Source organism: Condylostylus longicornis, unplaced genomic scaffold, assembly GCF_029603195.1.
Source record: "Condylostylus longicornis isolate FDR11 unplaced genomic scaffold, ASM2960319v2 ptg000016l, whole genome shotgun sequence".
In the NCBI taxonomy this organism is placed as follows: Eukaryota; Metazoa; Arthropoda; class Insecta; order Diptera; family Dolichopodidae; genus Condylostylus; species Condylostylus longicornis.
In genome coordinates this window covers 5,077,858-5,089,833 of record NW_026577985.1, presented here as the reverse complement: position 1 = coordinate 5,089,833, position 11,976 = coordinate 5,077,858, and the positions used below count along the sequence as shown (strand labels likewise).

Sequence of the window (11,976 nt, the reverse complement as noted above, 5' to 3'; positions counted from 1 at the left end):
GATATAAAATTTATTTGTTTACATGTTAACGGAAACAACGAAAACAAAAAAAAATTTGTTTTCTTTCTTTTTCTTTTTGTATTTTATTCTGCAATTGTTTTATAATTTGAATATATAATATTACTTTAATCATTAACTTTTTCGGTAATTAATAACGCGACCGTACTTAATGAATACTGAGTTCACTTTTTTACTTTTGATATTTCAATAGTTATTTTTTGTGTAACTTTTACTTTTCAATCTACCCTCTTTATTTTTTTTCTCCTACCGGGACTATGCCACTTAACGAATAAGGGCGTCTTTTGAAAAAAATTGAATAAAAAATAATTTTAGATTTTATTCACCTTCAAAAAGAATAAAATTATTACTCCCTTTTAATTGAAACATTCTTATCCAAAGCATTGTGGTATTAAAGTACCGTAAGCCTCCGATTAACATCTTTTTATCGATTTGTTGTTCATCGACACGTAATTCTAGCCATGCTTCATTAGTTATTTGAGTTAAACTAACACAACTATAGGTTGGAAAGTTTGTTTCATGTTGCTTTCCCTTATCTGAATTGCTGGTCCGAAAATTGTCTCTTTAAAAATTGGTTCATCTCGGTTGGAGTTGAATTGTTTTTTCTGTGTTTGACGACGAAGGTAATTTCTAACTCTGTGGTCTGGGTGGAACGTTGGGCTTCTTCCCTGCGTTGAGATGTTTGAAGTCCGCATTACAGTTTTTACCACGATAATTTGGATTTTGTTTCTTCCTTCTGCTTGATCAGAGTGGTTTGAATTTTTAGAAACGTTAGCATTTTTTTAGTTTTTTAAAATAAATATTTTGTGTGTTTTATCAATTGAGTTTGAAGTCTTTTCATCACAATTGGGAAAATTTGTTATTGGGGTATTGAGTTGTTATTACTTATAGGATTAGTATTATGTTTACTATTATTGTTATTAGTATTATTGTTAGCTTTATTGTAATATGATCTGCTATTTTTGAAAAAATGTTTTATTTGTGTTAAAATTTTAATTATAATTTGAATTATACGGGTTAAAATCCGCATAATTTCCTTCATACAGAACTTCAATAGCATCTTCTAATAAGGCTGGGTTGCGGGTAAAAATGATTGAACTTATTGGTTTAGGTAATATTTCCTTAAATATTCGCAACCCAGTTTGAATATTGGCTAGGATAATGGCCTCCGCATTTGGCTCATCTTTTATTTTGTTGCTTAATCTACGTGACACTTTTTTTTATCTCATAGAGGTCTACGCTCGTTCTTCTAAATTTTACACTTTGCAATTCTTTGAAAAATTGCAAAGCTGTTTTTCTTTCACTAAAATTATCTAATAGAATTTTTTTTTATTTCAAGCCAGTTTATAACATGGTTGTTTATTTCAACAACTTCTCTAGCTCTATCTGTTAATTTGGTTTTAATTCTATTAATCAAAATAATTTAATTATTTTGATCATATTTTACTATTAGTGTAATAGTATTATATTTTCTATTAAATCTAAAAACTTATATAATTCTTCTGACTGACCAATAAAATCAGGGAGATCCGCTATATATCTCATCGGGTCCAACGCTAGTTTTAATTCTGGTATATGCTATTCTTTTATTCCATGTTGCTTATTATTTTATTTATTTTTTTTTTGTTATTATGATTAATTTTTTATAAAATTGTTTTTTATTTTTGTAATTGTGTTATTTTTATTATTATGTTGTTATTTTTATTTGTTTACTCTTAATAGTCACAGAAAAATTTTTTTTTTTATTGTTGCTACTATTTTCCAAAAATTCTAATACCGAAATGTCAGTAAAGTTACTTTAAATGTTAACGGTATTTTTAGAATTTTACTTTTTACTATGATTTAAACACGTAGTTATTTCACTACACTTTTGAGTTTACTTTTATAATGAAACCTTTATTATTCAATTGTTTATTTTAATTTTTAACAGTTTTTTTATTTATCCTACCGATTCTGCGCCAATAACGTACAAAGGCGCTGCACAGAAAAAAAATAATAAAATTGAATAAAAAACAAACGGTTTTCTTTTAATGTTAACTCGATCGACTAATCGCTTTATTGGTAACAAGTAAACTGAACTTTATTGTTTTTACAAAAATTTAAAACGTTCTTAAAATTTCAAAAATTATACAAAACAAAAATACTTTTTTAATTTAGAACGCATTACAAAATCATTGTTAATTTTGCTTCTCTTTAAAATAACACTTATAATAATTGTAAAATATTTAAAAATACTTCTCAATATGCAAACCAAATGTTAATAATTAGTCATTACATTATACGTCACATTAGGTTTAAACACAATGTAAAAACAATAATAAGAAAAAATGAAATGCAAAATAAACGATTTTAAGTGGGTCGTTCGTTCACGTTAATGTATAAATTTTGTTTGGAAATATGATGCAAAAAAAATTATTAAAAGAAAAGAAAACAAAATAAAAAGAAAGAAAGTAATGATTAAACTTGATTGAATTTGTTACAGTTTTAGTGGGTAATCTAAAAGAACAATATTTGTATTGTTGTTATTCTTATTAGGGTTTTCAGTATTAACGATATTTGTATCGTTTTCAGTATTTTGAGTGGAGATGTAGCTTTATATTGAAGAAAACATGTAATTTTAATTATATTGCAATTAACCTATTAATTTCAATTTTTACCCAGCTAAACCAAAATTTGTTGCAGAACTTCATATTTTTTATTTAATGATACGCTTTTGACATTAATTCACAGAACTTAAATTCCTTTCATTTTTTATGTAAAACTGTGTTATTTTCACATTTTCGCCTTATCAATGTATCATTGTCAGATAAAAGCATTTTAATAAAAATATGAAAGTGAAAAATCAACTCACGAAACATAAATTAAAGTGAGTTGTTCTTCAATAGTTCGTTTGATAATTAATTACATAGTCGGTTTGATAATTATCTGATTTTTTAGTTCCTTTTACAATTGACATATAAAATGATAGCTTACCTTCAAATAAGTGAAGAAAGAAACGAATTTTAATCAAATACTACGAATTGTTAATAAAAACATTGTAATTTATTAATATGACATTGTCAATCGCATGTGCTTGTTAGACAGCAATTCCATACGAACGCCGATGTTGACATTAATTCACACTAATTAAGTTCACATCTTTTTACAATTACACTGTGTACTTAAGTACACTAAACAATTACACTAACTTCTTTTTCCAGAAATAAGTAAAATGAAAAAAAAATACTAAATTGGTGCAATTATACCAAAAATCGTAACACTGACTTAAGTATGTTAATTAATATTACTTAACTTATTTAATTTTCGCAATTATTGCACTGTGAATGCTGAAAATGCTGTTGTTTAACTGTTGACATATTGATATTTACCACCTTCAACATTATTAGCTTGCTAAAAAAATTAAAAATAGGTATAGATACATTTAGTTATCAATATATTAATTTAGAAAATTATTTGTTAAGTTCACGTTTATTAAGGATTTGGCATTGTCAGTACATAAAAAGATTCTTCGGAAAAATTCCATATTTGTCTATACTGGCGATCGTATTTCAAATTCAATACTTGATGAAATTTAGGGACAAACGCAAAAGCTTTCGGGAATTTTCGTCATTGAATTATTGTAGGTTGGATGCTTAAATTTTTTGAGATATATATTTTTTATATTAAATGATGACTGGATAAAATATTTTTGTTAAAAATTGAAAATATATGCAAATTGAACATATGTAGTTCAATAATTATTGATTAGAAAATTTCTCAATAATATTGTCTACTAAGTAATAAATTTTTTAGAATTTTAATGTGATTAATAAGTACTTAATAAGTGTTTCAAGTTTTGGCTAAGTACGTTTTCTTTCTTATAAATATTTAGATTCTTATATCAATGTTCCGGCCACCGGTGTTTTAATTTCCAGGGTTTGCTTGTTTTTTGGAAAACTTGTTATTTGCTTATATTAATTGCTTGTTTGATATAATTTAAAAAATTTCAATAAATAAACAGAATTAAAATGAAATAAGTAAATTTAAATTAAACTAAACTATTATTTCACACACTTATTACTATAATTTCTTTTTTAATTAAAAAAATTGACAACTTATAATAGAATAATTTACTTTTGTTATGTAAAAAATTTATTTTAGTTCTTTTATATCTTTTCTTAAATTATGGAAAACAAGGAATTTATGCTTATACTATAATTTTTTGAGAAATTAGGTAAATCCAGGAGAAGACCTAAACAGTGATCAAAATATGAGTATAGAAATTTATATTATATAAAATTAAAAAGTTATTATCTTTTAACAACAAAGTTAATATCTTTTGGTAATATTATATGTAATATGAGTATTTACTTACATTACATTAACAATACTGTTTTTCTAAAAACTGGTAAAAAATCTGAAAAAAAGATTTTAATTTTTTACTTGTTTATATAACATAAATATTTAGTTTCATATTTTAAAGATTGTGTAATTAATAAATAAATTATTGAAAGAATTGGTTTCTTTTTTTCTGTTTATTATTTTATTAAAAAAAGTGTTCTGAAAATTTTGAAACTTTTTATTATAACAGCACGCTTAGGTGTTATAACATATTATTTTTGAAAAACTGACTTATGTGCAAAATCTGAAAAATAACAAAATAAGATTTATTATGTTCTTTTTTGATTTTATATTTCTCTTTTTTATATACGAAAAATATAATTTTTTTGCGGAAAGTTCAGCTATCAGTCTGGGGATTCTTCACCATCACTTGGGTCTCTGTTAAAGAAAAAACAAAATGAATGTTATTATTTGATAAGTAATTGAAATATGATTATGACTTAACTAACATACACAATTTCTGCTCTCAGCATATCCTCATATACGAGGCATAATATCTAGGACGGTGTTGATTCACCGTCACGCCTGCAACGTTACTAAAATTTGTCCGATAATGAGCCCTAGCAATTGCCGATATAGCTCATTTGCATTATTAGTTGCACAATTTCTCGGTCGCATTCTAGCGATTTCTTAAAGAGAAGTTGCGAGCAGATCGTCACATCCATGTTTTAATCTCTAGAAGATTGCTTCTTTAATTTTCATCTGGGCATGCTCACTTAAAAATGAAAGTGCGTTTTCAATACTACTTGATGACATTGTGATCGTTTAAAATTTTGAACTTCTTTGCAGCAGTATTCCAATTTCCTCATTATGTAGTAAAAATTTTGTATTGATAACAATGATTACCTTGAATACACCTTTAATAAATTATTTTAAAATCAGTATCAAACACAACATTTGTGCCATATCCTCGTCGCCAATTTATGTATACCTTTTTGATTTAGAGTAAGGTACCATATTGCGGGATCTCTATTATTCCGTATTTTTCTAACAAAAATCCTACTGTTGGTTTTGTATTCGTACTTGTTATAGAAATTTTATTATTTTACTGAAGTGATACAATTTACAACATAAAATAGGAAAACAATTAAATAAATTAAATTTATTAATTTAAGTTCATTAAGGTCATTAATATTAGTTTATTAAATTTATTAGTTTGATTGGACAACCGTCCATTTTGACTCCAATACGTTGACTGACTACTTGCTTGCTTCCATTTTGGTACCTCGCAATCTTTTCTTAGTTTTACATTATACATAACAAAGAAAAGATTGTATCAAGCGTCCTAAATTGTAAGTGGTACACATAATTTAAATATTTTATAATATTACTTGACACTTTCTTCATGAACAATAAAGAAACAAATAAAAAAAAGAAACGTTCTACTTTCTACAATTTGCTCATTAATATCATTTGTTGTTTGTAATATGAGAAAATACAAATGGTATAATGAAAGAATTGAATTTAAGACTAGGTATACAATATGTAATTCATTCTTCACATATATTCTGTTAATATGAGTATTATACTGAATTCACATACTGCGCTTTATAATATGAGTATTATACTGAATTTAATTAAAAAATTTATTTCGGTAAATATTTCACTTTTCAAATGTTAATTAAAAATATCCCACTTCTTTAATATATATATTTTTAATTAATTTCTTTTACAAAATCTTTAAAAGCTTTTGTTTTATACAATTAAAAAATTTTTATACACAATATCTAAGTTTTGTCAGTGTCTGATTATTTTATCTGATTGATAACTCCCTATTTAAATATTTAAATTTGCTATATGTCAAGATTTAAAAAATCAAATCTGTAATATTAAATAGTCGCCATGTAATATTAAATGTTGGTCGTCATGTAATGTTTAATAATATGTGGTTTGCAACTTAAAAGTGTTCAGTAAAGTCTAAATACGAGTGCAGTTTTTTTACAGAAATTTATTTTTAAAAAAATTATAGCAGCGTCATATGCTGTCAAGTCCTTGATTGTAGTATTATTAAAAAAAAGATATCTTTTTATATACACTGCAAAGCGATGAAAATGCAAAGTATGCATTCTCATAGCAATATAACATAATGTTATTGTACTATATATATATGTACATGCATGTCAGTTACGAATTTTCAATTCGGTTTTTATTAAAAAAATAATTCAGAGTTTAAAAAGCATTTATAACACTGGTTTTATTTTATAATGCAATTTAATTTTTGCAATGCAAATTAACTTCAATTACATTAAAATTTACATTTATCTATGTATTTATTTATACTATAAAAATCTATGACTGAAGTCTAAATCCAAGTTTTACTTAATTTATAGTAACATATTTCCTTACTTAGCACATTAAAACTTGTGATTTTCTCTGCACTTTTTTATACGATGAAATATGCCACACAGAAGTATAACACATAACGTCTATTTGATCCATCGTTAACTTGTATGTTTATATCATAACAGCGACATTTATTGTATATAAAATGACCCTGTAAATAGTATTGTGTACTTATATACGAGTAATAATGAAAATGAAACATGACTTCAAAAAAATTTAGAACTATTTTGATAAATAAAAAAGTGACAATAATTTGACTTTTTTGAAGTTTGATTTCTGGAAATTCGATAGATTTGGTTGAAATTTTTGATTTTAAATTTGTAATCAAATGTAGTTTCAAAACTTAACTCGTTGAAATAAAAACGTTTTATTATTTGATTAATTTTAGATTCAGTTCAAAAGAATACAACTCGAGGGCCCATATATGTAAAAATCCTTTGCAAAAACTTTAATTATCGATTTTCAAAAAAACAAAAAAAAACAACAAATTATCAAATTATCTCAAAAATTCTCGTAAAACACGTTTATTTTTGTCTTATACGTGCATATGCGCGGAACCAAGCATGGTCAGAGCAAAACTGAACGAATTATGAGAAAGAAAATAATTCTGCTCGAATTTGTCCCGTTATAATATGAAAAAAATATGCTCAATACATTTTATTTTAAGTTTGAAAAATCTTCAAAATTGATTGATTTCATTTTAAGCTTGTCATATGATTAAACTACAAATGTAATTTTAAAATTTAAAAATTTGATTTTTAAATTTTGATATTGAAATAACATAATTTTAATTTATCTTTAGTTTAAAAAAACTTATTTTAAGTGAAATAGCTTTGGAAAATGTTAATTTATGTTTGCAATAACTATTAAAATGAAATTAAAACAAATTTAAATTAATAATCAAAATTTTTTTATTTGATATTAAGAATAGAAAATTTTATATTTAACATAGTTAAATTAAATTATTTCTTTTTATATTTAACATTTTTCATAGTCAAAATAACATTTTTGTTAAAGAAACTTAAGTATGCAAAATTTTAATTTTCCAATTTTTTTCACTCAGTGTAGTATCCACTCAGTGTGTAAGTCAATAATTGCTTTTGCAGAAATCCGTCTTCTATTGAAGAAAATTTCAGATATATCTCCTCGTCTAGCTTCTATTGACATAGTTCTTGTCTCAAAATGTTTTTTATGCATATCCCCTGGATACGATTTCGACATTAATTTTGGATTTATAAACGATATAACGTAGACTTATCAAAGCAACACTTACTACCTTTCAATTTACACGGCTTAAAGAATTCTTTAAAAAATTCTAAAACCGAAAAAAATGTTAAATTTACGTTGATATGTCAAGCAAAATATCTTTGCAGATACAAACTTAAGTAAATAAAATTATTTCGGTTTTAGAACAAATTTATCTGTTTAACTCATTTTAAAAACAGGAATTGTAAAATAAATTATTATTAACAAGGTAATAAATTAAAAATAAAGAATTTCATTTAAATTCTAAAAACAATATAAACCGAAAAATTCCTATATGAGGGAGCGTGCAAATCTAGAGCAACAGGTGCATTACGAAAGTACGTATTATAATAATAAAGTTATTGTTTTATTTACCTAAAATATCAACAAAAGTCTTTTGACATATTTGCAGCTAGCTTATAACTGTAATTCTTGATAAATGAGGTATAAATTATTAATGTTAACTGTATTACTAGTTTTGTTTTTTCTGCATCTATTTTTTTTAGGTTTGGTAGTCGCAGTGTATTTTAAGATGAATTTATCTTGAATAATTGCGTATTTTGATTGTTAAAATTTTTCATGAAGTTTTGAATATTTCAAAGTAAGCTTCTTGTGATAACGTATTGATTGATGTGGAAGTTTGTTTGCTGAATCATTAAGTTTTAATGTTTTTAATGTTGATATGTATAAGTAGATCTTCAGACATACACTTGCCTAGCAATTTTTTCCTTTTCCTTTTTCCAATTGTTTTTATTTACCAGTTCCTTTCTACCACGTCTGGTATTGGCTGTTGTTATATTTTCATTCACCCAAAGATTAATTTCCCGGTTGTCCATAATATTTACTAAAATTCGAAAACGAGAACATTAAACATAACTTGCACATCCACTAAATTAAATGTAATAAAATTATGTTTGGCAGGGTTACCATGTAATAAGTTTATGGTTTATTTATATTTTAATTATGTTTTCCCTAATGGCGATAAACGCCGATCTATCCAAGTTTGGCACTACTGCCAATTTGGAGAATCTTCAGTTTTAAAAAGAAAAACAAGATGTTTGTAGTTTCGATTCAAAACTTTGATTGTTTATTTTAAAAACTTATTCTACTATTTATACTAAATTCTTATTCTAAATTAACTTTAAATTGTTATTGTAATATTTACAATATGTTTCTTAAAATCTAGGTTTCTAGTTAATTATTTCTATTTTTATTATTGTTATCGTTATTATTGTGAATTTCCCCATTTTGGAAATTATTATTTCTGTTTTGGAAGCTATTTTTATTGTGAAACCTATTGTTACTATACCTAAGACCGTTTTTGTATTTGTTGTTGTTTTTATTATTTTTGTTATAATAGTTGTTTTTGTAGTATAGGATGTTATTTGTTGTTGTTTTGTTGTTTGTGCTTGCTTCAGTGGCAATTTTGACAGCTTCATTGAATGTTTTGGGTTGTGCTGCGAATATTAGTGAGTGTAGGGGTTCTGATAATCCTGTTTTGAAAGTCCCTAGAGCAAGTTGATCATTGAGTTTTACTATGGTTGCTCTGTGTTCTTCACCTAGTTCGAGTAGTTGTACCATATTTAATTCAGCTATCATTTTTTCTATTCTTTCTATATATTTGTTGAGTGGTCTGTTGGCTTGTATTGTTGTTGATAATTCAGTGTGTATTGTAGTTTGGTTTTTTCTGTTTGAAAAAACTTTGTTAAATATTTTCTCGAATTCAACGAAATTTTCAGGTTTAGCTTCTGTTATTATTTTGTTTCTTGTTTTTTCATTTATTCTTGTATTCTGTTTCTTTTGTTGCGTCATATAAATATTTGGTTAGATTTATAAAATTGTTTAAATTTTGACTTTCACCGTTAAATAGAGGTATTATCTTAATTGTCTTATCTATGTCAAACTCCATTGTTGCTTCTTTTATTATTGTTGTGTTGTTATCTTCACTACTTGTATCTGATGTCAGGGTTGTATCCTGTTCTGTTATATTCTCCAGTTTTGTAATTTTTGTTAAATTTATGTATACTTTCAAGAATTTTTCATGTATTGCTGCTTTAATTTGCTTATCTAAAGCGCTATTTTTCAATATATTGTTATATTTTATTTTGATGTTATTTATTATTGTTTTTCTTTCTTCTAAGTCTGAATTTGTTATTCTTTTTTCCCTAGAATAGAGATTTTCTAATTTCTTTAGGGTTTCTATTTGTTGTAACAATTCATTGATGGACATTAAAAGAGAATTTTTTGTTTATATATTCTTTATTTTAAACAGTAATATTTGTTAGTTCTTTCTTAATCGTTTTCTTTAAATAAGTAGCAAAGTATTTAAGTAGTATTTTTACGATGGTTAAGATTATTAGTATTATTATCAGTATTACTATTGTTTGTTCCTGGTTTGTTGTAATGGTAGGTTGTATGGGCTGGATCTCTGATGGTTGATTGTTAAACGTTGTAATTTCTTCATTCTTACTAGTTCCTGTTCCCATTTTTACGGAATTTGAGCTCTTTTATTATTACGTCTAGTTCTTGCTGGCATGCTTTTCTTTGATTAATGTATTAAATATTGAAAAATTTCTTTGATATTGGTATTAAATATTGTAGTTCTGCCTTCTTTTGTCTTAATTTGACCAATCTTCCTCCTCTTGTTTTTTGTTTCTTGGGCTTGGGTTGTTTGTCTGGCTTCTTGAGTATATACTTGTTGAGGTATTCTTTCGCGCTGATTGTCTTCTTTTTGTTTAGGTTCTCAATTGCTTCTTTTGTCTTTCTGATTTGTTCGTCAACTTCTTCAATTTCTTCTTGGTATTTTGTTGCTAGTGGTCCCTCAGGTGTTGATGGTAGATCCAAAAATTTCCCTAGTGTGGGTGGTCTTTCTAATTCTACATAGTTATTAGATGTTGGTGGTCTTATTGTAGGTTTAGTTGTGGCATGGGTCGCCATGTAATAAAATTATGTTTGGCAGGGTTACCATGTAATAAGTTTGTGGTTTATTTATATTTTAATTATGTTTTCCCTAATGGCGATAAACGCCGAACTATCCAAGTTTGGTACTACTGCCGATTTGGAGAATCTTCAGTTTTAAAAAGAAAAACAAGATGTTTGTAGTTTCGATTCAAAACTTTGATTGTTTATTTTAAAAACTTATTCTACTATTTATACTAAATTCTTATTCTAAATTTACTTTAAATTGTTATTGTAATATTTACAATATGTTTCTTAAAATCTAGGTTTCTAGTTAATTATTTCTATTTCCTGGAAAAGAAAGTGCAATTCATATACCTTCATTCACTCATTACTTAAAATTACGTCAAACAATAATAATGACTGAAAATGCATAGGCTTGCATTTTTCATATTAGCATTATGCATACCGCTTTATACTCTAATGTATAATATAAACATAAAGGTATGCATTGTTGTTATACACATCATAAAGTGTAAGCGAAACATATGTTCACCATATGATAATATGCCGCTTGTTTGCAAGTAATGAAATTTTAAACCGTTTAGGTAAGTATATGGCAATGTATGTATGCTATGAATATATTATGGTAATGTACGTATATCGTGAATAGGTAGGTATATAGCAATGTATGTAATTAATGTATGTATATTGTATATGCACTACATAAATATATTATAGTAAAATGACATTTTATTTGAAACTGATGTAACGCTATAAGTAAAATGACAGAAAATGAACCATGGTGGCTTTGCAAAAAAAAATTGATGGACTAGATTATAGGGATAGAACTGGTTTTGGCCTGTTTTATTTTCAAAAAATGAATAATAACAATATGATAATTAAAATGTGGCAGGGGAGGACTATGCTGGTTTAGACATTTATTAATTCATTTATAATAATTGAATTGTTGAGAAAATAGTTTTTCCATACACTTGTGTAGTATATAACTGTTTCAAGCCCATATTTTTGTTCAAATTCTTAAATTACACTATTCGAAGGACAAGTTGTGCGTGAATAATGTGTTTTGTA

General features: G+C 25.7%; 1 protein-coding gene across 1 annotated transcript; it reads right to left on the bottom strand.

The window, feature by feature from the left end:
- Positions 1-250: 250 nt before the first annotated feature.
- Positions 251-10,472, bottom strand: LOC129605971 (bromodomain-containing protein DDB_G0280777-like). Its single transcript, XM_055516012.1, has 9 exons — positions 10,365-10,472; positions 9,847-9,976; positions 9,291-9,734; positions 8,745-8,830; positions 3,387-3,408; positions 1,033-1,090; positions 904-974; positions 419-554; positions 251-299 (listed from the first exon to the last, which is right to left on the bottom strand). Exons 1-9 carry the CDS (start codon positions 10,470-10,472, stop codon positions 251-253), a joined length of 1,104 nt encoding a protein of 367 aa, XP_055371987.1.
- Positions 10,473-11,976: the final 1,504 nt, after the last annotated feature.

Coding starts and splice junctions, on each gene's coding strand:
- LOC129605971 (XM_055516012.1), bottom strand. CDS start 10,472: ATGGGAACAGGAACTAGTAAGAATGAAGAAATTACAACGTTTAACAAT. Junction 9,735..9,846: donor GATAATACCTCTATTTAACG/GTGAAAGTCAAA, acceptor AAATAATAACAG/AAGCTAAACCTGAAAATTTC. Junction 1,091..3,386: donor AGCTAATAATGTTGAAGGTG/GTAAATATCAAT, acceptor CCCGCAACCCAG/CCTTATTAGAAGATGCTATT.